This window comes from Silene latifolia, chromosome X (assembly GCF_048544455.1).
Source record: "Silene latifolia isolate original U9 population chromosome X, ASM4854445v1, whole genome shotgun sequence".
NCBI lineage: Eukaryota > Viridiplantae > Streptophyta > Magnoliopsida > Caryophyllales > Caryophyllaceae > Silene > Silene latifolia.
This window is the reverse complement of record NC_133537.1, coordinates 3,220,498-3,245,712: the sequence shown is the minus strand read 5'-3', so window position 1 is coordinate 3,245,712 and position 25,215 is coordinate 3,220,498. Positions and strand designations below refer to the sequence as shown.

The window sequence follows — 25,215 nt, the reverse complement described above, 5'->3', positions numbered from 1 at the left end:
TTTTGGTTTCTAAAAAACTTACAAAGGAATTTGTAAACATCGGTTGATTAAAAATGTCAAAACGACAAATAAAATACAGTGAAACTTGGGAGAGACGGTCTTTTAATAAGTTATTGAAAGACCAGTTTTTCGTACCATTTTATTTGTATTTCATGACCCTTTTGTTGTTAATCGTGACATAGTAATTTTGTAACTATTTACATAATAAATGTACCCATTTTATCTTTAATCATAATTTGTACCAGTTTTATTATCTTTAGTACCATTTTTTCTTAAAATTGTAAAATCGTCTCTTAGAGAACTACCCAATAAAATATACTTTTTATTTCTAAAACGACATATAAAATGAAACGAAGAGAGTCAGAAGTATAAAATGGAAGAAATTAATGGTTGATATAATCAGTTACATATTTTTGGGTGGATTATTGGTCAAAAGGTGATATAAATGCAGCTGCGTTATTTTTTCGCAAGTACGCAAAACAATTTAAGGGTTGCTGTCGTACTTACGCTGTATTGATTGTGTATGAGTGTATGGTAGAGAGGGGTTACGTGGCCATGAAACATGGAACATTCTAACATCGTGACTCGTCTTTGATTTTATTGTTCGCTGATTCTCTCATTTTGTGCATTTTGAAATACTTTGTTTTCACACTTGTCACTTGGAACCATAAGTCATACTTACGCTGTATTGATTGTGGCCCAGCCTAGTGGATTGGTCGACATGGAAGTTAAGTCCAAATTAAAACAGAAATTCTCGTTTAAAATAGTGCTATCTGTCTTAAGATTAAGGCGGGTTAACTATTTGTATATATAAGATAAATATATTGTTTTCTTTATACATTTTTATACTTCCCCCGTTCTAAAATAATTGACGTTTTTAATTTACGAGATGAGCCTTTGAATTCAATTTATACAAAAATATATTGATCGGAAAATTATAAAAATTACACCATAAAATTCCTTACGAATAGAGCTTTAATATGAGTATACATTTCAACATATTTACTCATATATTTTGAGAGATATTGAAGAGAGAAGTAAGTGTTTTGAAAAGTGAGAATGACAATTAAAAAAAAACAGAGGGAGTATATCCAAGTGATATGTACTTTATTCCTCCTAAGGTTAAGACAGATAATGTTATCTTAAAACGGATTTACTGTAATTAAAATTAATTTTGGAAAAATGATGAATAAATGTTTTGATTGAATTTTAATTTATGGACACCGACGTTTTATATGAATTTTATGCCCTCAATTAAAGTATATTTTACTCGTTTCAGTAAGAAGTTATCTATTATTATTGCGTTTTGTATGGTGTAATCCAGCATACAAGTACCAAGTATTTCATAAGTTTTTTTTTGAAGGTTGCGTGGTAAAATGTGAGCCATTTTTATTGAAAGAAATAATAGGTAGTTTTTTCGGTTCACAGATGGTAGTTTATGGTGTTCATGAATAATAATTCCGTGTTTTCAGGTCATGTATTTGCATTTAGAATTTCATGTATTTGTACTCCGTAATACGCAGTTATTTTACTTATTTTGACTTACTTCCCCACTATAACGGCACGGTGATTGAGAGAAGGCGAAAAGTAGAAAACTGTTCTCTTTAAGGAACTTCTCTGGTCCGTGGAAGCCTGGATTTACCTGCCAAGAAAACAGGGGCCAGCAGCAGCACTAGCCTCTAGGTAAATAAGCAATGGACTACAAACATAATGGCTTCTTCGAATTACCGTCTTGTTAAATTTCTACGGTTAGGCCCCTTCAATTCTGTACTTTTTCTGTGCTTTCGGGGGTTAAATATTACCGAGTAATCTCAACAATGCAGTCTTCAGCTTTACCGAATAGAGCCACAAAACACGTTAATTGGAAAGACGTGAATCTCCGGTGCGCAGTGGTATCGTTGACAGTACTTGGCTCAATCAGCCAACAAACTCTGACAAAGGAATTGCATTATCAGAACTTTGGTCTTTTCTCCATACCTTGAACTTGGCAGCATAGCTAGGAGACAGTGCTTTCCATTTCTTGAGTGCCGACTTTAGACAAGGCCCCCTTTTGTCTCCAGTCGGACCCATGCAGTACCATTCCGCTGTCTCTATTTCATCCGCTAAGGACTCGGTACTCTTCAGCTTCTTTATCTTACTCTTGTCATCATCATCATCACTACTCAAATAAATTGTCTCGGTGGCTTCCGGGATGCCTATGTATATTATATATTAAAACAAGGTATCAATACAGCCTACAGGCTACATCCCTACACATATTTTTCATGCCAAAGAAACATACTATCTCCAATTATCTGGAATAGCTATTAGCTCACAAATATAATATATTTACGACATGTGAGGGAAGCAATTGACAAGGGCAGGGGGAGGGTTATTAGGTGGACCACAAGTGAAACGGTGTTGCTTGATTTCAAGGTGTGAGTCTGTGAGAGTAAAAAGAGACATTTCATAACTAAAGCTCGACAAATTTAGAAATGAGGCAAAAAAAAAAGAAAATTGATGAATTTCTAAATAGGCGGGAGTAAAAAGTAGATTGGCAGACCATAGATCATTTGTTGGGTCTTTGCTTTTGATTGAATGTATGCACCAATTTTGATGGGGGCTTGAGAAATACACCTAAGTAGAAACAACACCAATATAAAAGTTTACCCGCTACATTGTCTTGAACGAGTTCTCTTGCTTGAAATTTCCTGCAGTCTTCATTTGCGGAGGAATCAAATGGAATATTTGCTCCATTGTCACAAGCATCTCCTGAAAAGCACATTGTGATCAGAATTACGGAGAAAATTGAGGGAAAGAGCTTCTTAGTGTACTTAATACAATACATTCAGAGACCCTATTAGGCTATTACGTAATCTTGTGTCGAAAGATGCGCTGGTATATAACAGTCGTACACTCGTACACATCAGACTTTGAGGGTCTTATACCAGATTAAGCAGAATACCAAAGCATAAAGTATATCAAGGTAAAAATGTCACCTTCTTTGGTTTCTTGAGTTTGTTCCTTCGCTTCAACAGCCCTCGAGTCACCATTTACAGCAGAGACTGATGAAGTAACTGTAGCAGCTTTATCACTGACATTTCCTGAAAAGCATAATCCCAAACCATGGTGTGGACGTTATCATGAGCTCTGTTGGACGGTGCTCATTATTTGTCTGCCAACCAATGTGAACAAACTAAAGTCCAAAAGGGTGTGCTCTTATTTTCAAAAGTTTGCAGTAATTATGGTGAGCTATACACTACCTATGGTGGGCTATATTTTTTATTGAATTCACATGTGCTTTGGGTACTATAAATACCCATGATGTCCAAGGCAGAAGACGCACCACAACATATCTACTTCTCCCTCATACATTCCTCTTTCTTATACACTCTTTCTATATTTCGGGTATAATTGTTTAACCCGTAGAGAGTATAATACTTGGGCTATTATCTATCGGCCTTTGAGGAAATATTCTTGTACTCCCATTTTATTATAGTGGAATTACTTGGCTCTCTCGCCGGTGGTTTTTTACCTCTATTTATAGAGGGTTTTTCCACCTAAAAATCCCGGTGTCATTTTTATCGTCTTTATTTAATTTCTCTTTTATCTTTAGCTGAATCTATTCGCTTCCGCACACTCTATACCCCTACAAATTGGCACCAGAGCCGTTTTATATTCAGCTAAGATATTTCATCATGTCGACCAAATTCGACATTGAGAAATTTGATGGTAAAATTAGTTTTGCAATTTGGCGAGTCCAAATGCAAGCCGTTCTTATCCAGAATGGTTTAAAGAAAGCCTTAGATGGTAAATCAAAGAAACCAGCCACTATGACGGATGATCAATGGGAAGAACTTAATGAGAAGGCATTGTCCGTGATCCAGCTCTGTCTATCACGAGAAGTGTTGCGGGAGGTCATTAAAGAGAAGTCCGCCGAAGGAATATGGACTAAGTTGGAGTCCCTCTACATGACCAAAAGCCTCGCAAATAAGCTCCGTCTCAAGGAGCGTCTCTTCACACTCCGTATGTCAGAAGGTACTCTCATACAAACTCACTTAAATGAGTTTAATTCTATTTTAGTAGATTTGGAGAACCTAGATGTCACTATCGAAGATGAGGATAAAGCCGTTTTGCTTATTGTCTCACTACCACCCTCATATAAACACTTCAAAGAAATCATGTTGTATGGAAACAACGATACATTAGTTTTTGAAGATGTCAAGTCCCACTTATTGTCAAAAGAAAAATTTGATACCGAAATTCATTCCAAAATTCGGGTGAAGGCTTGGTTATTAGAGGGAGAACTTTTGAAAAGGGTAGTAACAAAGAATAATAAGTCCAGGTCAAAGTCTAGAGCTAAAAACTCTAAGTTTTGTCGTTATTGCAAGAAAAAAGGTCACGAAGTCTCTGAATGCTTTAAATTGAAAAATAAGCAAGAAAGAGATGATAAGGGTAAAGGTAAACAACCCGATCACCATGTCAAGCTAGTGTCGTTGAGTCCGAGTCCGATGGGGAGTTATTAGTAGCACGACATTGTCCAAAGGTCCATAAATGAGTGGATACTTGATTCTGGTTGTACATTTCACATGTCACCTAATAAAGATCGGTTTTCCACCTACAAACCCGTAGATGGTGGTCTTGTTTTGATGGGCAACGATGCTCAATGCAAAGTTGTTGGTGAAGGTACAATTACAATTAAAACACATGATGGTGTTACCAGAATCTTGACGGGTGTCAGGCACGTCCCCGATTTAAAATGAAATCTCATTTCATTAGGCACTCTTGAATCACTTGGGTGTAAGTATTCATTTGAAGGTGGAGTTTTAAAAGTGTCCAAAGGTTCTCTTGTATTGTTAAAGGCAAATCGATCTGGTAGCTTGTATGTGCTTTGCAGGTTCAACCATTTCAGTTCCATGCTACAGTTGTCTCATCCATCGATAGCACAAAATTGTGGCATATGAGATTGGGCCACATGAGTGAGAAGGGATTGCGTGTCCTCAACAAAAAAGAACTCATCGGAAGCTATTGTACCGGTAAGGTTGATTTCTGCGAACATTGTGTTTTTGGTAAGCAGAAAAGGGTAAGCTTCTCAAAGGGCATTCATAGAACCAAAGGTACATTGGATTACATCCATTCTGACCTTTGGGGTCCCTCTAGAGTTCCTTCAAAAGGAGGATGTTTTTATATGTTGACCATTATTGATGATTTCTCTAGAAAGCTTTGGGTTTATTTCCTTAAAAGCAAGACCGAAGTGTTTTCCACTTTCAAGGAGTGGAAAGTCTTGATTGAGAACCAGACTGGTAAGAAGATCAAAAGATTGAGAACAGACAATGGTCTTGAATTCTGTTCAAATGATTTCAATCGATTCTGCAAAAAGGAAGGTATTGCCAGACATCACACCATTCCAGGTACTCCTCAACAAAATGGAGTCGCAGAACGTATGAACAGAACTATCTTGGAGAGAGTTCGCTGCATGCTCTCTCATTTCGGCATGGGAAAAGAGTTTTGGGTCAAGCGGCTAGATCGCATGCTATTTGATCAACCGCTCCCCAAACAGATCGTTAGACAATGATATTCCGAAGAAGTTTGGTCGTAAAACTGTTGATTATTCTAATCTCGAATATTTGGTTGTCCCGCATATTCTCATGTAAACGAGGGAAAATTGGAACCTCGTGCTAAAAAATGCATTTTCTTAGGTTATGGCTTAGGGGTTAAAGGGTACCGTTTATATGACCCTGAGTCTCGAAAAACCTTTCATAGTAGAAATGTAACCTTTCATGAGAATGCTTTGTTATCTTCTGGAAGAGATATTGTTGCTTCCCCTGCGGTACGGATGATACAGAGAGTACCGTAGAGAAGGTGGAGTTTGAGGTCGCGGCCAAGAATACTCCGGAGGAAGATGTCCCAACTTCCTACCCTCCACCAAATTCTAATGATGAAACTGTTACCACCGACCACAGAAGTCCACAACAAAAAGAACGTCAACCTCTAAGACGAGGTTTACCACAACCGTGGTCTATGGCTCGAGATCTTCCTGAACAGAGACCAAGAAAATCGACTCAAAGATACGTTGGCCAAAGTGCTAATATTGCTTATGCTTTGGCCGCTGCACAAGAAATTGATGATTGTGATGAGCCTAAAAGTTATTTTGAGGCTACCTCCAATGGAGATTCAAAGACAATGGGTTGCGGCTATGCAAGAAGAGATTGAGAGTCTTCATAAGAATGAAACTTGGGATCGGTGAAGTTACCGAGATGGTAAGAGAGCTATCGATTTGCAAGTGGATCTTTAAGAGAAAAGAAGGCATTCGGTGTTGAGAATGCAAGGTACAAAGCAAGGTTTGTTGTCAGAGGTTTTGATCAACAGGAAGGCATTGATTTTAATGAGGTATTTTCTCCTGTTGTCCGTCACACCTCAATTCGTATATTACTTGCTCTAGTTACTTTGCACGATTTAGAGTTGGAGCAGTTAGATGTCAAACCGCTTTTCTTCATGGTAATCTTGAAGAGGAAATCTATATCCATCAACCCGAGGGTTTTGTTGTCCCTGGTAAAGAGGACTATGTATCTTTGTTTGAAAAAGTCTCTTTATGGTCTAAAGCAAAGTCTCCAAGACAAAGTGGTACAAAAGGTTTGATTCCTTCATGGTTGGACATGGCTACTCGAGGAGTAGTTATGATAATTGTGTTTATTTTCGTAAGACGTCGATGGGTCTTTCATGTACTTGTTACTTTATGTCGATGATATGTTGATCGCGGCACGAGACAAGTCTCTTGTCAACAAGTTAAAGGCTCGATTGAAAGTGAGTTTGATATGAAGGACTTAGGTCCCGCCAAGAAAATTCTTGGAATGGAGATTAGTAGGGATCGTCAGCAGTGGAAACTTGTTCTGTCACAAAAGAAATACGTCCCGAAGATGATGGACGGAGTTTAATATGCGAGATTGTAAACCGTTATTACTCCACTTGCCGCTCACTTTAAATTGTCATCTCAACAAAGTGTCCACAAAATGAAGAAGGTAAAAGGCGCATGTCACATGTTCCTTATTCAAATGCCGTTGGAAGTTTAATGTATGCCATGGTGTGCACACGACCAGATTTGGCGCATCTTTGTTAGTGTTGTTAGCGATTCATGCACAATCCAGGCAAAGAACATTGGGAAGCCGTTAAATGGATTCTTCGTTATCCGAAGGGTTAAATCGATGTTGGTTTGGTATTTGATCGACAGAGAGCCGATCCGGAGGCATAGTCGGTTATGTTGATGCGGACTATGGTGGTGATTTAGATCGGAGAAGATCACTTTCCGCTTATATCTTTACACTTTGTGGCTCGCTATCGTTGGTATTCTTCATTACAAGCCATTGCGGCATTGTCAACTATCAAGCGAGAATATATTGTCGCCATGAAGGGGTGAAAGAAGCTATATGGCTTCAGGGCTTGGTAAGTGAACTTGGTCTACGACAAGACATTCTTGTTGTATTTTGTGATAGTCAAAGTGCCGTCCACTTGACCAAGAATAGCAAACATCACTCGAAGACCAAGCACATTGATATAAGACACCACTTTATCCGAGATATTATTGCTGCAGGAAATCTTACTGTCGAGAAGGTTCATACAACCGAAAATCCTCGAGATATGTTAACCAAGCCATTTACATGCAGCCTAAGTTCGATCATTGTCTTAACTTAGTGGTGTCATCCACACCTAAAAGAGGTGTTCATGGCGAGTAGAGCATTTCGACTAAATAATGAGTCAAGGTGGAGATTTGTTGGACGGTGCTCATTATTTGTCTGCCAACCAATGTGAACAAACTAAAGTCCAAAAGGGTGTGCTCTTATTTTCAAAAGTTTGCAGTAATTATGGTGAGCTATACACTACCTATGGTGGGCTATATTTTTTATTGAATTCACATGTGCTTTGGGTACTATAAATACCCATGATGTCCAAGGCAGAAGACGCACCACAACATATCTACTTCTCCCTCATACATTCCTCTTTCTTATACACTCTTTCTATATTTCGGGTATAATTGTTTAACCCGTAGAGAGTATAATACTTGGGCTATTATCTATCTACTTTGAGGAAATATTCTTGTACTCCCATTTTATTATAGTGGAATTACTTGGCTCTCTCGCCGGTGGTTTTTTACCTCTATTTATAGAGGGTTTTTCCACCTAAAAATCCCGGTGTCATTTTTATCGTCTTTATTTAATTTCTCTTTTATCTTTAGCTGAATCTATTCGCTTCCGCACACTCTATACCCCTACAAGCTCAATATTCTATACAGAATGGGGAACCTTTCCCAGAGAAGAAGATACAAATGCTACCTCCTTTGATTTCTTGAGTTGGTTCCTTCATTTCTAATGGACTGAACTCCGCACTTCCAGCAAAAACTGAAGAAGTAACAGCTTCACTCTCTCTGGCATCTCCTGAAAAGCACAAGTCCCAATCAATACGTTGGAGGATGGCAGTACTCATGAGAGCGCAGCTAAAGAGAGTAGGGAGCCTTTCTCAGTCAAGATATTGTGGAATTAGAAAAAAACAAACATTCTTGCGAACAACCGCTCACCACTACAGAATATTTAAAGCATGACCAACAAAGAAGAAAGAGCGTGTGAGAAAGCTTGCCGGTATTTTTTTTTAAAAAGAACTCACTCCAAGAAAGTTGTGTTCCCATATATTCAGGGTCTTAATTAATTGAGCATGTCCTCTTTTTCCATTCACCTTTATGTCTCAAGCAAGAAGCTATTTCAAGGTGTGAGAGTAGAGCAACTGACAAGGGGAGGGATAGGATATAGGTGGAGCATAAGTGAAAAGGTGTTACTTGATTTCAAGGTGTGAGAGTTAAAAAGACATTTCACTACTGAAAGCTTGACAAATTTAGAAATGGGTCAAGTAGCCAAAAAAGAAAAATGGGGAATTTCTAAATGGGTGGGAGTACAAGATTGGTAGACTATAGAATCATTTGTTGGGTCCTGGCTTTTGATTGAATGCCTGCAGCAATTTTGATGGACACTTGAGAAATACATCTAAGTAGAAACAGCACCAATATAAAAGTTTACCTGCTATATTGCCTTGAATGAGTTCTCTTGCTTCAGATTTCCTGGAGTCTTCACTGGCAGAGGAATCAAATGAAATATTAGCTCCACTGTCACTGGCATCTCCTGAAAAGCACATCGTGGATCAAAATTACTGAGAAAATCATGAGCGAAAGAGCTTCCTAATATACTTAACACCATAACATTCAGACGTCAAAGACACTATTACATTATTTTTTGTCGAAAGATGTGTTAGTATATAACAGTCGTACACATCAGACTTTGAGCATCTAGTGCTAGATTAAGATGAAAATTTAAGCAGAACACCAAAGCATAAAAAGTATATCAAGATAAAAATGTCACCTTCTTTGATTTCTTGAGTTTGTTCGTTCACTTCGAAAGTCCCCAAGTCCCCATTTCCGGCAGAAACTGATGAAGTAACTGTAACAGCTTTATCACTCACATTTCCTGAAAAGCATACTCCCAAACAATGGTGCGGACAGTATCAGGAGCTCAATATTCTATAGAGAGTGGGGAACTTTTCCCAGAGAAGAAGATACAAACGCTACCTCCTTTGATTTCTTGGGTTTCTTCCTTCACTTCTATTGTCCTGAGCTCCGCACTTCCAGCAGAAACTGAAGAAGTAACAGCTTCACTGTCTCTGGCATCTCCTGAAAAGCAGAAGTCCTAATCAATACTTTGGAGGATGGCATGACTCATGAGCGTGAAGCTATAGAGAGTAGGGAGCCTTTCGCAGTCAAGATATTGTGTAATTAGAAATAAACATTCTTTTGAACAACAGCTCACCACTATAGAATATTTCAAGCAACACCATCAAAGAAGAAAGAGCCTGTGAGGAATCTTGCCGGTAAATTTTTTGATAAAGAACTCCAAGAAAAATGTGTTCCCATACATTCAGGGTCTTAACTGATTGAACATGCCCTCTTTTTCCAGTCACCTTTATGCCTCAAGCAAGAGTTCCATTCTATTCTCGTCATTTCCATAATATCCATTACCAGGGTGTGTTGCTCGAACATAGTACATTAGCAAGGTAAACAAGGAAATATAAAAATGCAAGGGTAAAAAAGGTGGGTTTGCACTGGGTTTCTAATTTGTTTACCCATTTTTTTAATTATCAGTTAAGATTTAGGATGTAAGGATTACTTTTTGCACTTCATTGTACCAATCACGCACTTTCTTTGCCCAATCATCATAGAAACTCAACAGTTTTGTTTTCTATAACCTGCTTCGAGTTAACCAGTTAACATAGAGAGTGAAAATTAACAATGCTAACTGAATCCCTTCTATCATTTTCCACTACAAGTTTTTATTGTCGTCTTTCTCCATCTAAGATAGAGCAAGAAATTATTTAAGAAAGATAAACATCAAAGGGCATCGGACTCTCCTAGGCCTACCTGCGAGATACTTCATCTTTAGCATATAGCCCCATATTGAAATTTCCCCTCACAGAAAATCTGAAATGGGACTAAACGGAAAAAACGGAGGGAGTACTATTAGTATTACATGGACGTAGTTAACTGTCCAGTCTTTCGTGATAATAGCCTGGTAAGGATTAATTGCGTTTTAACTCATTAGTGGGTATATCCCCTCAAAGCACTCACAGAGTCACAAGCGTAATTTTGGCCTAGTAACACGCCAGACAATAATCTCCGTAAACATACTCGGGAATGAACGTCAATAAATTCTGTTTCGTCCAAAAGAGCTGAAATGATGCCAAACTAACTAGGTGCTAAACTCACTAAAATAGCTAGCTAGAAAATATGCATTTTACCAGAAGACTCATCCAAAGCGTAAAGAGACAGAAGCTCACCTGTTTTCTCCCTTCCCATTAAATCTTCATAAGAAGTATCATTCACGAAATTCCTGCTTTCATTGTTGAGATTCAAATCTTCTGCTATCACTTCTGGTATTTCATTCATTAAACGCAACTGTTCATCTGGAAGCAAAAGCAGCTTTCTTTTCTCTGTATACTCCATTAATCTGACGAACTATTAAGACCACACAAAAGGGAACAGAATGGGCAACTACTGAGCATCAAAAGAGATGAATCCACCATGTAGCAGACGATTATAGAAGGCCTCTTGATTTCCAACACATTGTAGTTAGTTGTACAATGGACGAATCAACTACCAATAGAAACGGGAACCTCAATTATGCATCACCGAAATACATGAAGGTACTATCTAACCTTCTCTAAGCATAAAATAGGAAACTTTCCTATTCAACACTTGGCATGTTTATCAGGCTTCAAATTTACTAGTCTCTACCGCAGTTTTTTCTTCCATGAATTTTCCAGCTTTCATCAGAAAAGGATGTCGTCAATGTTGTAGTTTCGTTAACAGATAATTCCAAGAAAGTGGCACTTACTAGGGATTTTTATATTTGTGTGCTTATTTGGTTGACCAAAAGAAGCAGGAGTACCTTCAGTACCTAGTGAAGTACTAAAGTCAACTTCCTACCCAATGAAGAGGCTTACCTAGGGACTGCTAGGTAACTGGGGCTTATCATTGCAAGTTCTACTTTCTACTTTCTTTGTGCTGTACTCACAATCCCTCGGAAAAAAGAATTTGAGGGAACTTTATGCTTAATGTGCAACCAAGCTGAAAGCAAGCACGGACCTTTGATTTCACACACAATAGATTTTCAAGACTGATTGTATCTAGCAGCGTTATCAATCATTTACTCCTATTTGTCGAAGTAGGATGTCAGTTGGAGCAGAGTTATTCTTGATCATACAACTGCATTCTCTGAGAAGCACCAAAGTTTATCTTTAAGAGGAGAGTATGTATATCAGCAAGAATTTATATACCTCCTCTTATCCCTAACACCCACCTTCCAAGTATCGCACATAAGTGCATTGGATATTGCATTTTTGTTATTGCCAAAAATAATGGATTGAAGGCCTAATTAACAAAAAACAAATTTTCATATACACACATAATAAGTTAATACTGGCAGAGCACATATGGTCAACTCAGAAAGGATACTCTCCTCTCCGCCCTTTCTCTTTTGCCCTGTCAATAAGATTCTTCAGCCGTGCAAGTTCCTTTACAATCCACTGAAGAGACAAGAAACACGAAAAGAAATGGAGTTTTAATAGCAAAACAGACAGAATGATAAATAATGTTGAAAAAGAAGTCTTTTTCCAATGTTGATCATTGATAATTAAAAAATAAAGGAGAAATTGATCAGTTAGACAGGCCAGAACACTTAGCATAAAGGGTATCAAACTATCATAAACACCCAGCAGAATAAGTTATATTACGAAGGTTGATACGTGGACCAATATTACCAATTACCTATGAAGAAGCCTTTGAAACCAAAACAAACAACATTAACATCAAAGTCTTCAAAATGATCAGGGAATGTTTGACATGTATCATCATAGAAGCCATCAATAACCAGTTGCATACATAAAATAAATGAAGAAAGAGAAGTGGGAGAAGGAAAAGAAAACATGATAAATAGTTTATCTATTTATATAAGCTATGAGACTTAGAAATCAAAACACAGAAAAAATTTAACCCCTGTGAGTTTTGCCAAGATAGCGCCTCTCTTGTGCTACAAGTCTACAACATAGGCAGGTAGCTAGATTAGTCAACTTAAATTACGTCAGTGTATTTTAACAGTGGGACTCATCCAAGAGGCACCATGAGATTTTCTTTAACAATGGGAACAAAATGGCCAACTATTGACTTGTTTGCCTTAGTTGGACTCCACAAGCAACCGATGCATGTTTTGCTACGATTTACCAACTCAATTCTTAACAGAATGATTCCCTCCTATCAGACTTTCCTGACCGGCTGCTTCACACATTCTTGAGTACATGTAGAGACAATTCCAAATAGATGAAAAACCTCAGAGCATATTAACTTGAGTTTTCCCAGAGAACAGGAGTGCCATGGGTTAGATAATAGGACAAGAAGCTGAACTAGATGTAATGCAACTGTAAAAAGTCAATAGTTGGCCATTTTGTGATTTCAACTAAGGCACGTGTCAACCAAAGGATATGAGCATGGAGTCCATACGCGATCCTTACCACGCTGACCCTTGTCCTAGCACAGGCATAATAGGAAGGCTCGCATAACATAAGTAGAGAAGAGATGGTGTATGAAACATACGAAGTATTTAAATTCAAGATTTCAAGGCTTGGTTCTCAAACATATCTCTACTTCAGCCTTTGGAAAACTCTAAATATTTTCAAATTTTAATTAGATTTTAGTTTTGAGTATCTGTCCCTGTATTTGTGTCCTAAATCCTAAATAAGGTCCTAGTGTCTCATAAATAGGGAGTCTGACACTTAAATATGTCCTCGTATGTGACACTCTTAGCAAGGAACATATGCTTGAGCTCATCTTTAAATGATTAATAGCAGTTAACTTCCACTTATTTTAGCTTGTTTGAGAAAAGTCCATATAATTCCCAAAATTAACCAAGAACCACTTTACTTGTACGACATTTATTCTTTTTTGTAGGTTAAGATTAGTCATGATAGCTTGAGAGCTTAGTTGTCCAACTCTCTTTTCGTATACAATCATTATCCTCTTGGTGTGCTCTAACGGTATCCTCTATTCGTTTTACAAAAAAGTTCAGAAAAAATAAGATTGACAAAATTAACATGAAGAGAATAACAAACTTTGAAGGTCAAACATATCGACCACATCATTTCACTCGGCCATCGTTAATCACCAATTCAAGAACGCTAAGTTGCACATTCACAAATAACAATGCTAGTTTCATAGTCAATTACTCAATTGTAATCTATCAAATTCAAAGTTAAACTAGAGGATGAACTTATGTTCATGTAAAATCAAGTGAGGGCAAATGGGGGTCAGTAGTTGAAAATGGACATGCATCACATCAAAATCATCTCCCTCATTGCCACCCACATCTCTATTAACATACCTAACCACAGATCCAAGGTTCAAAGAACAAGCACTCAAATCAAAAAATGTAGTTCTAGTCTTCTAGAGTAGTGAGAATACATACATGTTTAGTTATATCTTCACGCAATTGCGAGGCCTTCTGCTTGAGCTCCACCTTAGACAAAGCAAGAAGAAAAAATGATAAATTTATTCTAACAAAAAATATTTTGAATATTTCCATTCCCAACAATCTTCCACTCACAATGGAGCCAAAGACTGAGTACTCTTGGTTCTAGATTACGATGGAATAAAGCAAAATGACATGTTGAGTAATTGGTTTACCAATTCAACTGCATTATGTTAACTATAGAAGATATCAAGATATTAAAAGGAAGCATGTTTAAGTTCAAATACTAGGTTTACGCATTAAAGTTTCAGCATAGTCAAAAGAGCTAAAGACCGGCTAGACTTATGCATGCCTTCTTCGAAGTTCTCTACATGCAATGAAATATTGATCAAAGCCTCAAGTTCCCTTTTATAAAATATACCCGTCATACACAAGCAATACATAAAGGAAAACGTAATTACTGTATACTGCGAAGTACTCACAACAGTAAGCTTCTTATGAACTCCGTCTTTGACTTTCTGACTCAGTTGATCACACTCATCCTGAACAGACAAAAACAATATCAGAACTCAAGTGAAGACGCCACCAGTACAACAGCAACATTACAACAATGCATGCTCCCCCACTCCCTCGCCATGAGCAGAGTAAGGGGCTAAATGTATGCAACCTTGACCATAGGTTATAACACGGAGAGGCTAGTTCTTGGATCACCCCAAAAGAAAATTACATCAATTGACCACTACTTTGAGATATATGAAGCGCGTACAAAATAGATAACCATTTGGTCATATTCAATCAAATTACAAAACAAAAATTAATATTGAGTAATTGGTTCAGCTGCAAATGAAATGATAAGACTCTAGTAGAGCTAAAAAATTACACACTTAAAAGATGTTGCTCCCTCCATTTTAGAGAATAAGCTCCATAGTTCACAATTCTCCTCAAACAAAAAGAAGGAAAATGGGGTTTTGAGACTGAAATGGAGGGAGTGCGACACTAGTAGCCAAGTTTAACAAAGACTACCCTCATCTATGGCAGGGTCAGATGTGCAGCCTAACCTTATACAGAGAATGCAGAAGACTGTCCGCGGACTACCCATAACGAAAACTGTGTTCAAGAAGTAAGTTCACTACTCACAAGTATGGACGGGGAGAGAAAACATAGAGAGGGGAATAAGAAACATATAACCAGAGATCTCAGAAGTTACTATATGTACAGATGGCTAAGTTCTAAAGGGTAGCCTACATATTGTTCTGAGAGATGTTTTTGAATAATACCCTAGTATGACAAAAGAGAAAGTTAGTACGGGACAATTATGTTAGGCAGCATATAAAGATGACGTCTTACATACCTTGGTGAAATCAATATCTGAAAGCATTTCAAAACTAATATCCAAGGGCATGCTTGAGACTTGGAACAAAATATCAACATTAGCTCCTTTTGTAGGCAATTTCCTTATACCTACAGGGAGAATCAAATAAGCAATCAAGTTAACTGAGAACTTCAGTAATCATTGGTTGCGCGATAATGAATCAATGAATTGGAGTTCTACAGCCACTCCATGGAAACTTGAAAATAAAGTGGAGCATTGACCAAGTTTCTTTTGGACAAAAGCATGCTGTTTTTTAACAACAGATAAAATTTATAAAAGTACATCGAGGGTGACACATATGCTAATGTGTCTCTTTATCGTAAGAAATAATATGATGATTCTTACCAGTGACCTCCACAAGCTGATGAGAATATTGTTGCATATAGTCATCCGGATCTGATTTGACCCTAAGAAAGCTGCCTATAACTTTATCTTCAAAGGTGTCAGGTTGTTTCAGTAATTCTACAACTATGCTTTTTCTCAAGAAAGCAAGCATAATATTTTCCGGAACAAGAGATGCCATGCAGCTTTTTGCAACCTCTCTTTGTTCAATTTGACCTTTCTCTTCACGACTCCTTTTTTTCTTTAAACGTGATTTTATTAGGGGTCGCCCTTCCATTAGTTCTGAAATACACCAATCGTCGTCTGAAGCTTCATGATTCTTTGCATAATGCTCCTCTAGTAGGTTACATATTCTATGTTTATTCACCACCTTTTTACCCAGCAGAGTTGAAAGTTTTTCATCACAGACAATCATTTTCTTACGAGTGGGGTGTGCCAGTTTCTCTTCATCAATATACTTGCTAACAGTCCCCACTACATCATAAGCTGTTAATTCTACACTTGTATCAATGCCACGAGAGGTAAGGAATTCAATTAGTGGTTTTGAACCCCATCCAATAAATTCTTTGCTACGGAACTTCTGCTTCTTTGGTTGCATCTTACATTGTCTCCCCTTCTTAAATGCATTTGACTTTCTTTTCTTTCCTTTTCGAGAAGGAGCATAATCCTCTACAACCTCCCATTCCCAGTCCTCATAATTCGTTAGATTCAACAAGTCTTTGTCACTTCTACCAACTTCATCCAAATTATCGACTATTTTTAAGTTCTTCCCAGTCTTCAAAGAAACGCTTGCCTTTTGGAGATGTTCTAGTGTTAGACCTTCATTCTTCTTGATAATTTCCCAATAGTCCATAAATAGAAACTCACATGTCTCCTTTTCTAAAAAATTTACCTTCCCCTGAAAAGCAAACATGAAAATATACTATGAGCCAATAAGTCACAAGTCGTTCATATAATCATATTACAAACCTAGTACAGTATTTCATTATACAACAATACCGTAGTGCCTTAATGGCTCCCATTAAGGTAACGAAGGCGGGTGTATGCAAATGACCCATAAAAGAAAAGTTATTTTCATGTGAATATGCGACCCGTGAAAATTGTGTCACAGCAGGGAGTTTTGTGAGTTAATTAGCTTGCTTCCATCATACTCCTAAGCTGACGAAGTAAAGAGTTGTGAAGCTTTGGCTTTATAGAACAGGCGACACTCTGTTTCAGTATAATGATGAGAGAAAAAAGTCATTATTGCCTTGTTTAAGCATTGTTGGTCTAAAATAAACACACAAATAATCAATGATAAACTTTGGTAGTTGTTGCATACCCCATCTGAGTCTATGTTTTTCTTCTCCTCCCACAGCAAAGCAAATTTTAGACAGTTATTGCAAAATCCTTTTATTCCTCGGACTACAACAAACTCCGCCTCACAGAGGCAATGGCCGCAAATGGCATTCGGACAACAGATACAGTGGAACTTAGCAGCCTTTTTGCAAATGAAGCAAGAATGCCAATCTGAAAAATACAAAATCATGATCTCAATGATCAAGTCTGGAAATCAACGTCCCACCAAGTAATAAAATGACTAAATGAAGTACTGAACAATTTTATTTGTGAAGCACAAATTTGACTGAATGACTGTGAAGTATGAACATTAACAGTATGCCACATTGTTACGTAATGTATATAATGAAAGAAATGCAGGTTGTTGGATTGTCGTTAAATTAACAAAGGAAAAATCTATACCACATCTCCAGCTCTCTTCACTGTTCAGAAATGAGTCATCTTTTCCCACGCACTTTGGATGATAAGCTTTGAGGCAATCCCTGAGAACAGAAATAGCATTATAACAGTAACAATTTCGGACTTCTTCCGTAATTTCAGAGATATTGTTAGTAGCTAGCATTTGGAATGACATTCTGGAAAAAGTAACACCAAAAAGAGAGGGCATTAGGGCAATACATGACGACACATCACGTCATTGAGATTCCATAACTCAGTACATACTCACTAAGAACTAAGAAGGTTTAACTTAATGACCAATTCATTTACTTTCTGAACTATAGCTGTTCCTGCCAACATAACTAAAAGGATTTCTAGCATATAACCGCAACAAAGGAGATATGTGTGCGATACTTACAGGCATATAGCTCCCAGATGATGAAAAGAGACTTGAAGTTCAAAAGAAAACAAATAAAGCATGGTCTTGCTTGGTTGAACAAAAAACACTTCCTACAATCCTACGTGAAATGGGCCATTTGGACTGGTAACCAACTAACCACATGAGAAAAGGCCACTATTTATCCCCCAGGCCCCATCCATCACAACAATTGCTCATTCCCCGTCATGGTGTTTGTTGGTGTCCTACCATGTCGAACATCATAAAAATTAGCCTTCCACAAGCCACCAAAGTTCTCTACACAGCCATCAACAAGGCCACCATTAATATCACTCCTTCTACCATAGTGACCACTGCTCTAATGCCTAGTTGCCTACAACTACAAGTCATCAGCGAAGATGTCAAAACTCCCCATAGTTAATCGCCCACATTCCAACTAGACACCTCCATGCTAACCCCTTTACAAGATCCACTTAATCAAATCGTTCTCTCCCATTTAATCAACCACCATTACCACCCAGCCCACTACCACCACCCCTTTCACCCAAAAACCCAACTTCCCCACCCATGTATCAACAGTCATAGTTCTCTCTCTCTCACAACAATTCATCCTTTACTATTTTAAGTCAACCTCCAAAACCCAATGGCCGTATTTTGATGGACATGAAGGCAAAAGGTGGGAATTGTGTTTTTTTCGAATAAGGAGGGTTATGTGGTGCTTTTGGTGAAGAACACGACAGTTAGGTGTTGTGGTACTTCCCAAAAATGATGTTAGTAACTGGTGCAAATGCATCTAATATCAATAAAGACGAGAATGTCCATAGCATAATAATCATACAGAAGCTAAATGTCTAACAAATAACAAGGCATGACACCGGGCATGATACATCAATAGTAAGTGAACACTGTACAAAACTGCCAATGGCACAACTTGTGTCCATTAGACACCTAATTTAAAAGGCATTAGCAAGCCAAGGCAACAAGGGACAAGGCATAGTCCGCATAGAGGAATAGAACATGGCTATATTTACAACAACAACAACATCAGAGCCTTAATCCCAAAATGATTTGGGGTCGGCTGACATGAATCATCCTTTAGAACCGTCCATGGGTGAACGCACACCTCAAAAATGCGAAAAACACAAAAGAAAAAGTGAAAAACAAAAGGGGAGTGAAACATAATACGAAAGCCTAGTAAACTTATAGGTTTTAAAATCGAAGTCTGGATTTCTTTTATAAAAACTTAGAATTTAAATCGAGAATAAAGATTAAAACGATTTTGAAAACCGAAATAAAACTTAACGGTCCGGAATACCTTAAAAGTGAACCAAGTATTAATATATAAGAAAGTTGTTGGTAAAAGGTGTAATAAATCCGAAAAGAAACAAATAAATTTTAAAAATTAAATAAAAAAACATTAAATATATCAAATAACGTCAAATACTAAAAATCCACATGTATCATTGCCCTCCATTGTGCCCTCTCCGTCACCATTCCCTCATCAAGCCCGAGAAATCTCATATCGTGCTGTTTCACTCTCAGCCATGTGTGTTTTGGCCTCCCTCTACCCCTAGCAACCTTTTATGTTCCCTAAGTCTCCAGCCTCCTAAGTCTCCATCCTCCATCCTCCATCCTCCTAACCGGTGCATCATCACCCCCCTAAGTCTCCAGCCTCCTAAGTCTCGGTGATAGTGATGATGAAAAGGTTGCTTCTGTTTTGGAGACTATTCGTAGGTAGGCTCTATGATGGCTAAGAGCCTACGAGGGACAGACTCAAACAACCTCAAAACTCCACTCATATTTGTATTTGGAACAGTTGTTGGCTAGTGGTAGGTAGGGGCCTAGGGGTGTTCACCGGTCCAAAGGACCGTTTGGAGTGGATGAACCCGCGGACCCTAAATCCGGGGACCGGAGTACCGGACCGACCGCAACCCTTTAGGTCCGGGTTTTTCCGGGTTTGAACCGGACCAGTATTACTTTACAAGGTAAATTGAGTTTTATTTTTAATGTGGACCGGACCGGAGACCGGTCGCCGTATTTTTTGGGACCGGAGACCAGACCGGTATGTATGTATCCGAACCGGCCAGTCCAGGTCGTCCGGTTTACCTGTCCAGGCCACTTTTTGTTCACCTCGGTGGGTGTCTCTTTTTTTTTCTAAGAAGTGAATGGTATTGTATGTATGAAAATGAGATAGCCAAAATCGGAATACGCGTATGATATAGCAATATGTATGAAAATAAATTCTCATTTCTTTCATACACAATACCAAATCTCACGAATTCGCCATTGTACCCTTACTTATTACCCATCACCACACTTTTGCCCATAACATTAACCCATAACCACCACATTAACCCATTAACTACCCTATCAACACCGCTCACCTCCTCCCTCCGTCGACACCACTATCGATGTCTGACCTCATGGCCCACACATGGCCTCCCGAGAGTGTCCCTCTTAATGTCACCCCATAGTTATGTCGAACCCGTATACCCTAATCACCCCTACCCAAGAAAATCCTGTCCCACCACCAATAATCCCTCCCCTTGGTGTTTTTGAGGGTAGGGAAAGGGGTTTTAGGTTGATGAGTTTTGGCGAGATGAAAGGTGAGGCGTGGATGAGGTGTAGGTGGGGGATGTGACAATGATGTGACGACGGTGAAGTAGTGTAGGTGAGGGTTGTGACGGTGATGTAACGGCAGTGGAGTAGTGTAGGTAGGGGTTGTGAGTTTGGGTATGTGGGCTAGAGTTTGGGGAGGTTGTGCGCAGGTGTTCACATCGGAGGAGGTCGGTCGTGGTGGTAGTGAGGTGTATGTGGTGGTGTGAGAGATTAAGGAATAATGTTGTGGGGAAATGGTGATTGTGGGTTAATAGTAAGGGCAAAACCGTCAATTCATGTCTTCTGTTTTTAGATTTGGTATTGAGTTTGGAAAGAAATAGGATGTTTGGTTAGAGCTTTTGAAATGGATTGAAATTGATTCAATTCTAGTGTTTGGTTGGAGGTTTTCTGAATGGAGTTGGATATTCAATACCCCTTAGAATCTCATACCCATCTACTACGTATATACCTAAGTTTCTAACTCCATTCCATCCTATTAGTACTACTCTATCCATTCCATGATCGAACCAAACACATATGAGTATGGGATTCTAACTCGATACATGTAATTCCATTCCAATCTATTAAATCAAACGACCCCATAGTTTTATGAGACACTTTTTGACATTTTTAAAACTTTAGCCTCAACATAATGTATTTAGATAAATATTTAGGAAAAATAGGTTAAGTCGTAGAAAAATCCAAAATATAATATATTTAATAGTGCTTATCTTTATTATTAGAAGGATTTGTGAAATATCTGCGATATGGACCAAATTTAAATTCACTATAAGATATACAGATCTGTTCTACCGGTTGTCATCCTACCTCAGTAGTCATTGCGTAAGATGTTACAATCCCCTATATACTAAATGAATAGGAAAAATTCAAAGTTTTCCCGCCTAAAATATTTCCCCTATTTTGATATAATCTCTTATTTTCTTTCCTATTTCAATATAATTCCCTATTTAAGATTTGCTTCTAGGTTTTTTTATGATAAAAATTTCGTTCTCGCTAAGATAAGTTGTAGATAAAAGATATGCTATTAAAAAAGTTATAAAATAATATCATTAAATCTGTATAATAACTTTTTTTTCATTAAAATACACATTTCATCTTATGAGTATTACTTAAATTTTTTTTTTCCTCTCGAATAAAAGGTAAAATTCTATAAATATCGTGGATGGTCTTCACTCTAAGATAGTCTCATTGTGTAAAAAAAAAACAACTCATTTGTTAACATTAAAAGAATAGTTTTCTTACAAAAATGAATCGTCTCAAAGTATGAAACCGTCTCAGGCTCCGTTTGGCACGACACTTCAGGTAGCTTATTTGACCAAATTTTCAGCTACCTGATTTTTTTTGCAAGTGTTTGGCAAGTAGCTTATTTGGTCAAATAAGGTACCTGGTACCTGAAATGACTTATTTTCCATTTTGTACCTCTTTATTCTATAATATTAAATAATTTGCATATCTTTTTACGTCATTTTACCAAAATCAACTACCTTTTCAGCTAGTTTGCCAAACACATTTTTATATAATCAGTTACCTTTTCAGGTTTCAGTTACCTTTTCAGTTTTCAGCTAACTTTTCAGGTAGTTTTGCCAAACAGAGCCTTACTCTATAATTTGTATCCCTAACCCTACACACTACTTAATCGCTCTCCAAGTTATGACCTAGATATCATGAAAACACACGGCCGATTCCGGTGGGCCCTACAATGTCAATTTCGAAACAAAATCAACTTAATAAAAGTTGCATTTGATCGATTAATTAATCATCCCTAAGCAAATTGGGGTATAAACAATGAAATCAAACCTATAGTATATTCATCGAAATCGGCAATTTTGTTAATCACATTCCGAAACGAACATTGCAAAACCGAAAATGTTGCAGAAATCGAGGAAAAGCGTTACGAATTAAATTAATAATTTAAAAAAAAAAGGCGTACTTGTGTTCGCAGAGGATGAGGGAGCCGCCATCTTTGCAGCAAAAGCACCAATCCTCGGAAATCTCTTCCTTCTTCTTTCTCGGCATTTTTTACTAAAAATGGAAAAAATAAAGGAACTGGTGAACAATGACTAAAACAGAGTAGAGTAATAAAGAGGAATAGTGTGACACCAGAACTAGTAGGGGTAGGCTATTCATCATTAGTACATTGGTACCTACGGAGAACTTTTATATGAGGGGATATCCACCTTGATTCTAATATGATCAAATATATGCCACTTGGTTAAATAAAGACAAGTCTCTTACTACTTCCTCCGTTCCATTTAATTATCACAAAATGTCATTGAAGACAGTACATATTAGTCACTTTGAAGTGACGGATAACATTTCCTCTCACAAATAATTTAAATAGAGGAGAGAGGGAAGCATATGGGGGTGTCCCACCTTATCCCCCCTCACAAATAATCCAAATAGAGGAGAGATGGAAGCATATTGGATGCCCCCACCTTATCCCCCTATCCGTTTTGTGAGTGGCATTACCCGTCACTTGCTCTGACCTGTCTTCAGCAAGACTAACTGTTTAATTATTTACATTTGCTTTAATACAAGTTACGTTTTTCTTTATTTATATCTCCAACTACATGTTACTAAAAATTATAAAAGTTTGGTTTTTAAAATACATTTATTGAAACGATTTAAACAAAAACTCAAATGACTATCTTTTATGTTATATATTAAAAATTGTATTGAAAATTCTCCTTACTAATAACACAAAATCTCATTGAAGACGGCACGTATCCGTCACTTTGGAGTGACGGATACCATTTCCTCTCACAAATGACCCAAATAGAGGAGAGAGGGAAGCACATGGGGGTGCCCCCACCTTGTCCCCCCTATCCGTTTTGTGAGTGACATTACCCGTCACTTGCTCCGACCCGTCTTCAGCAAGACTAATTATACTAATAAATAGTGGTGAAAAGGCGAAGGTAAAGAAACAAATGAAACGGAGGAAGTATTATTTAGGTTTTTTATTTTTGTCTTATTTATTAAAGTGGTAGGTATTTGGTCTGATAGTTCCCGTCTTAAATAAGAATATTTTCTCTATTTTACGGTGTCTCACAAAATTTGGTTTAAGATGGTATTATTCGTCTTAAATTTAAAATGGTTTAAGTATAGTGGATGAGAATATGAGATAAAATGAAGATGTTTAGTATTCCGTTCGTCCCAATCATTTATTTGTCTTAACCAAATTGAGTGTAGAGGATTCAATTACCCATAAAGGCATTTTTTAAAATAGAAAGACAAACAAATGACCGAGACACCTCAAAATAAAATATGCAAACAAATGACCGGGACAGAGGGAGTATATTAACATGATATTTGTTCCATAAGAGAAAGCGGGAGTATATTTGATCCGTATTCATCTTTACACAAATTCTCATTTGTGACGGACATATCCGTTACAGGCTTGTAACGTTTTTCTTTATTTATATCTCCAACTACATGTTACTAAAAATTATAAAAGTTTGGTTTTTAAAATACATTTATTGAAACGATTTAAACAAAAACTCAAATGACTATCTTTTATGTTATATATTAAAAATTGTATTGAAAATTCTCCTTACTAATAACACAAAATCTCATTGAAGATAAGACGTATCCGTCACTTTGAGTGACGGATACCATTTCCTCTCACAAATGACCCAAATAGAGGAGAGAGGGAAGACACGTGGGGGGTGCCCCACCTTGTCCCCCCTATCCGTTTTGTGAGTGACATTACCCGTCACTTGCTCCGACCCGTCTTCAGCAAGACTAATTATACTAATAAATAGTGGTGAAAAGGCGAAGGTAAAGAAACAAATGAAACGGAGGAAGTATTATTTAGGTTTTTTATTTTTGTCTTATTTATTAAAGTGGTAGGTATTTGGTCTGATAGTTCCCGTCTTAAATAAGAATATTTTCTCTATTTTACGGTGTCTCACAAAATTTGGTTTAAGATGGTATTATTCGTCTTAAATTTAAAATGGTTTAAGTATAGTGGATGAGAATATGAGATAAAATGAAGATGTTTAGTATTCCGTTCGTCTCAATCATTTATTTGTCTTAACCAAATTGAGTGTAGAGGATTCAATTACCCATAAAGGCATTTTTTAAAATAGAAAGACAAACAAATGACCGAGACACCTCAAAATAAAATATGCAAACAAATGACCGGGACAGAGGGAGTATATTAACATGATATTTGTTCCATAAGAGAAAGCGGGAGTATATTTGATCCGTATTCATCTTTACACAAATTCTCATTTGTGACGGACATATCCGTTACAGGCTTGTGAGTACTACCCATGTTGAGTACTGTACTACTCATGTTGGGTAGATAAGACAAAACTAAAGTGCATAGGGAATAGCAAACTGTTTTGTCTTATCTAATCATATAAATAGTACTTAATCCGTCGCAAGTTTATGACAGATATATCCAACACAAGGAAGACTTGTTGTCATCTTTAAGACAAATACTGCAGTTATAGGAGAGACTTATGGTACATAAAGACCTACTTCCTCCAATTCTTTGGAAATGCTCATTTGATTTTTAGGATTAAGATTGTGGGTAGTTGGCCTTATCAATAAAGTAGGATAACTTTGGTTTTCGCGAAAGTGATAATTTACTCCCTTAAGTTTGTTTAATGGTGAAATCAAGCCTTTTAGAACATTCGCAAATGTGAGGTGCCCCATATTTTATCTCTCATTTTCTTATTTGTCCATCTCATTTTCCACTAACTTTTTCATCTACCCTCTCATCTTATAACTAC

The 25,215-nt window shown here is 37.4% G+C and overlaps 1 protein-coding gene across 2 annotated transcripts; it reads right to left on the bottom strand.

The window, feature by feature from the left end:
• Positions 1-1,570: 1,570 nt before the first annotated feature.
• LOC141622281 (zinc finger CCCH domain-containing protein 19-like) lies at positions 1,571-22,700 on the bottom strand. 2 transcript variants are annotated; one of them, XM_074438328.1, is made up of 17 exons: positions 22,621-22,700; positions 22,407-22,498; positions 17,485-17,564; positions 17,066-17,253; positions 15,748-16,642; positions 15,382-15,491; positions 14,513-14,572; positions 14,028-14,078; positions 12,026-12,096; positions 10,849-11,018; positions 9,587-9,688; positions 9,381-9,485; positions 9,042-9,143; positions 8,307-8,408; positions 2,979-3,083; positions 2,650-2,751; positions 1,571-2,195 (listed from the first exon to the last, which is right to left on the bottom strand). In XM_074438328.1, exons 2-17 carry the CDS (start codon positions 22,490-22,492, stop codon positions 1,918-1,920), a joined length of 2,607 nt encoding a protein of 868 aa, XP_074294429.1. In that variant the 5' UTR covers positions 22,493-22,498; positions 22,621-22,700; the 3' UTR covers positions 1,571-1,917. The 2 variants fall into 2 exon arrangements, with proteins under 2 accessions (XP_074294429.1, XP_074294428.1); XM_074438327.1 differs by lacking the exon at positions 22,621-22,700 and having other exon boundaries at positions 22,407-22,606.
• Positions 22,701-25,215: the final 2,515 nt, after the last annotated feature.

Excerpts from the sequence above, each read along its gene's own strand:
- LOC141622281 (XM_074438328.1), bottom strand. The coding sequence starts at position 22,492 with ATGCCGAGAAAGAAGAAGGAAGAGATTTCCGAGGATTGGTGCTTTTGC. Across the intron at positions 9,144-9,380 it reads AACTCAAGAAATCAAAGAAG|GAGATGCCAGTGACAGTGGA; the intron begins GTGACATTTTTA and ends TGTGCTTTTCAG. Across the intron at positions 3,084-8,306 it reads AACTCAAGAAATCAAAGGAG|GAAATGTCAGTGATAAAGCT; the intron begins GTAGCATTTGTA and ends TATGCTTTTCAG.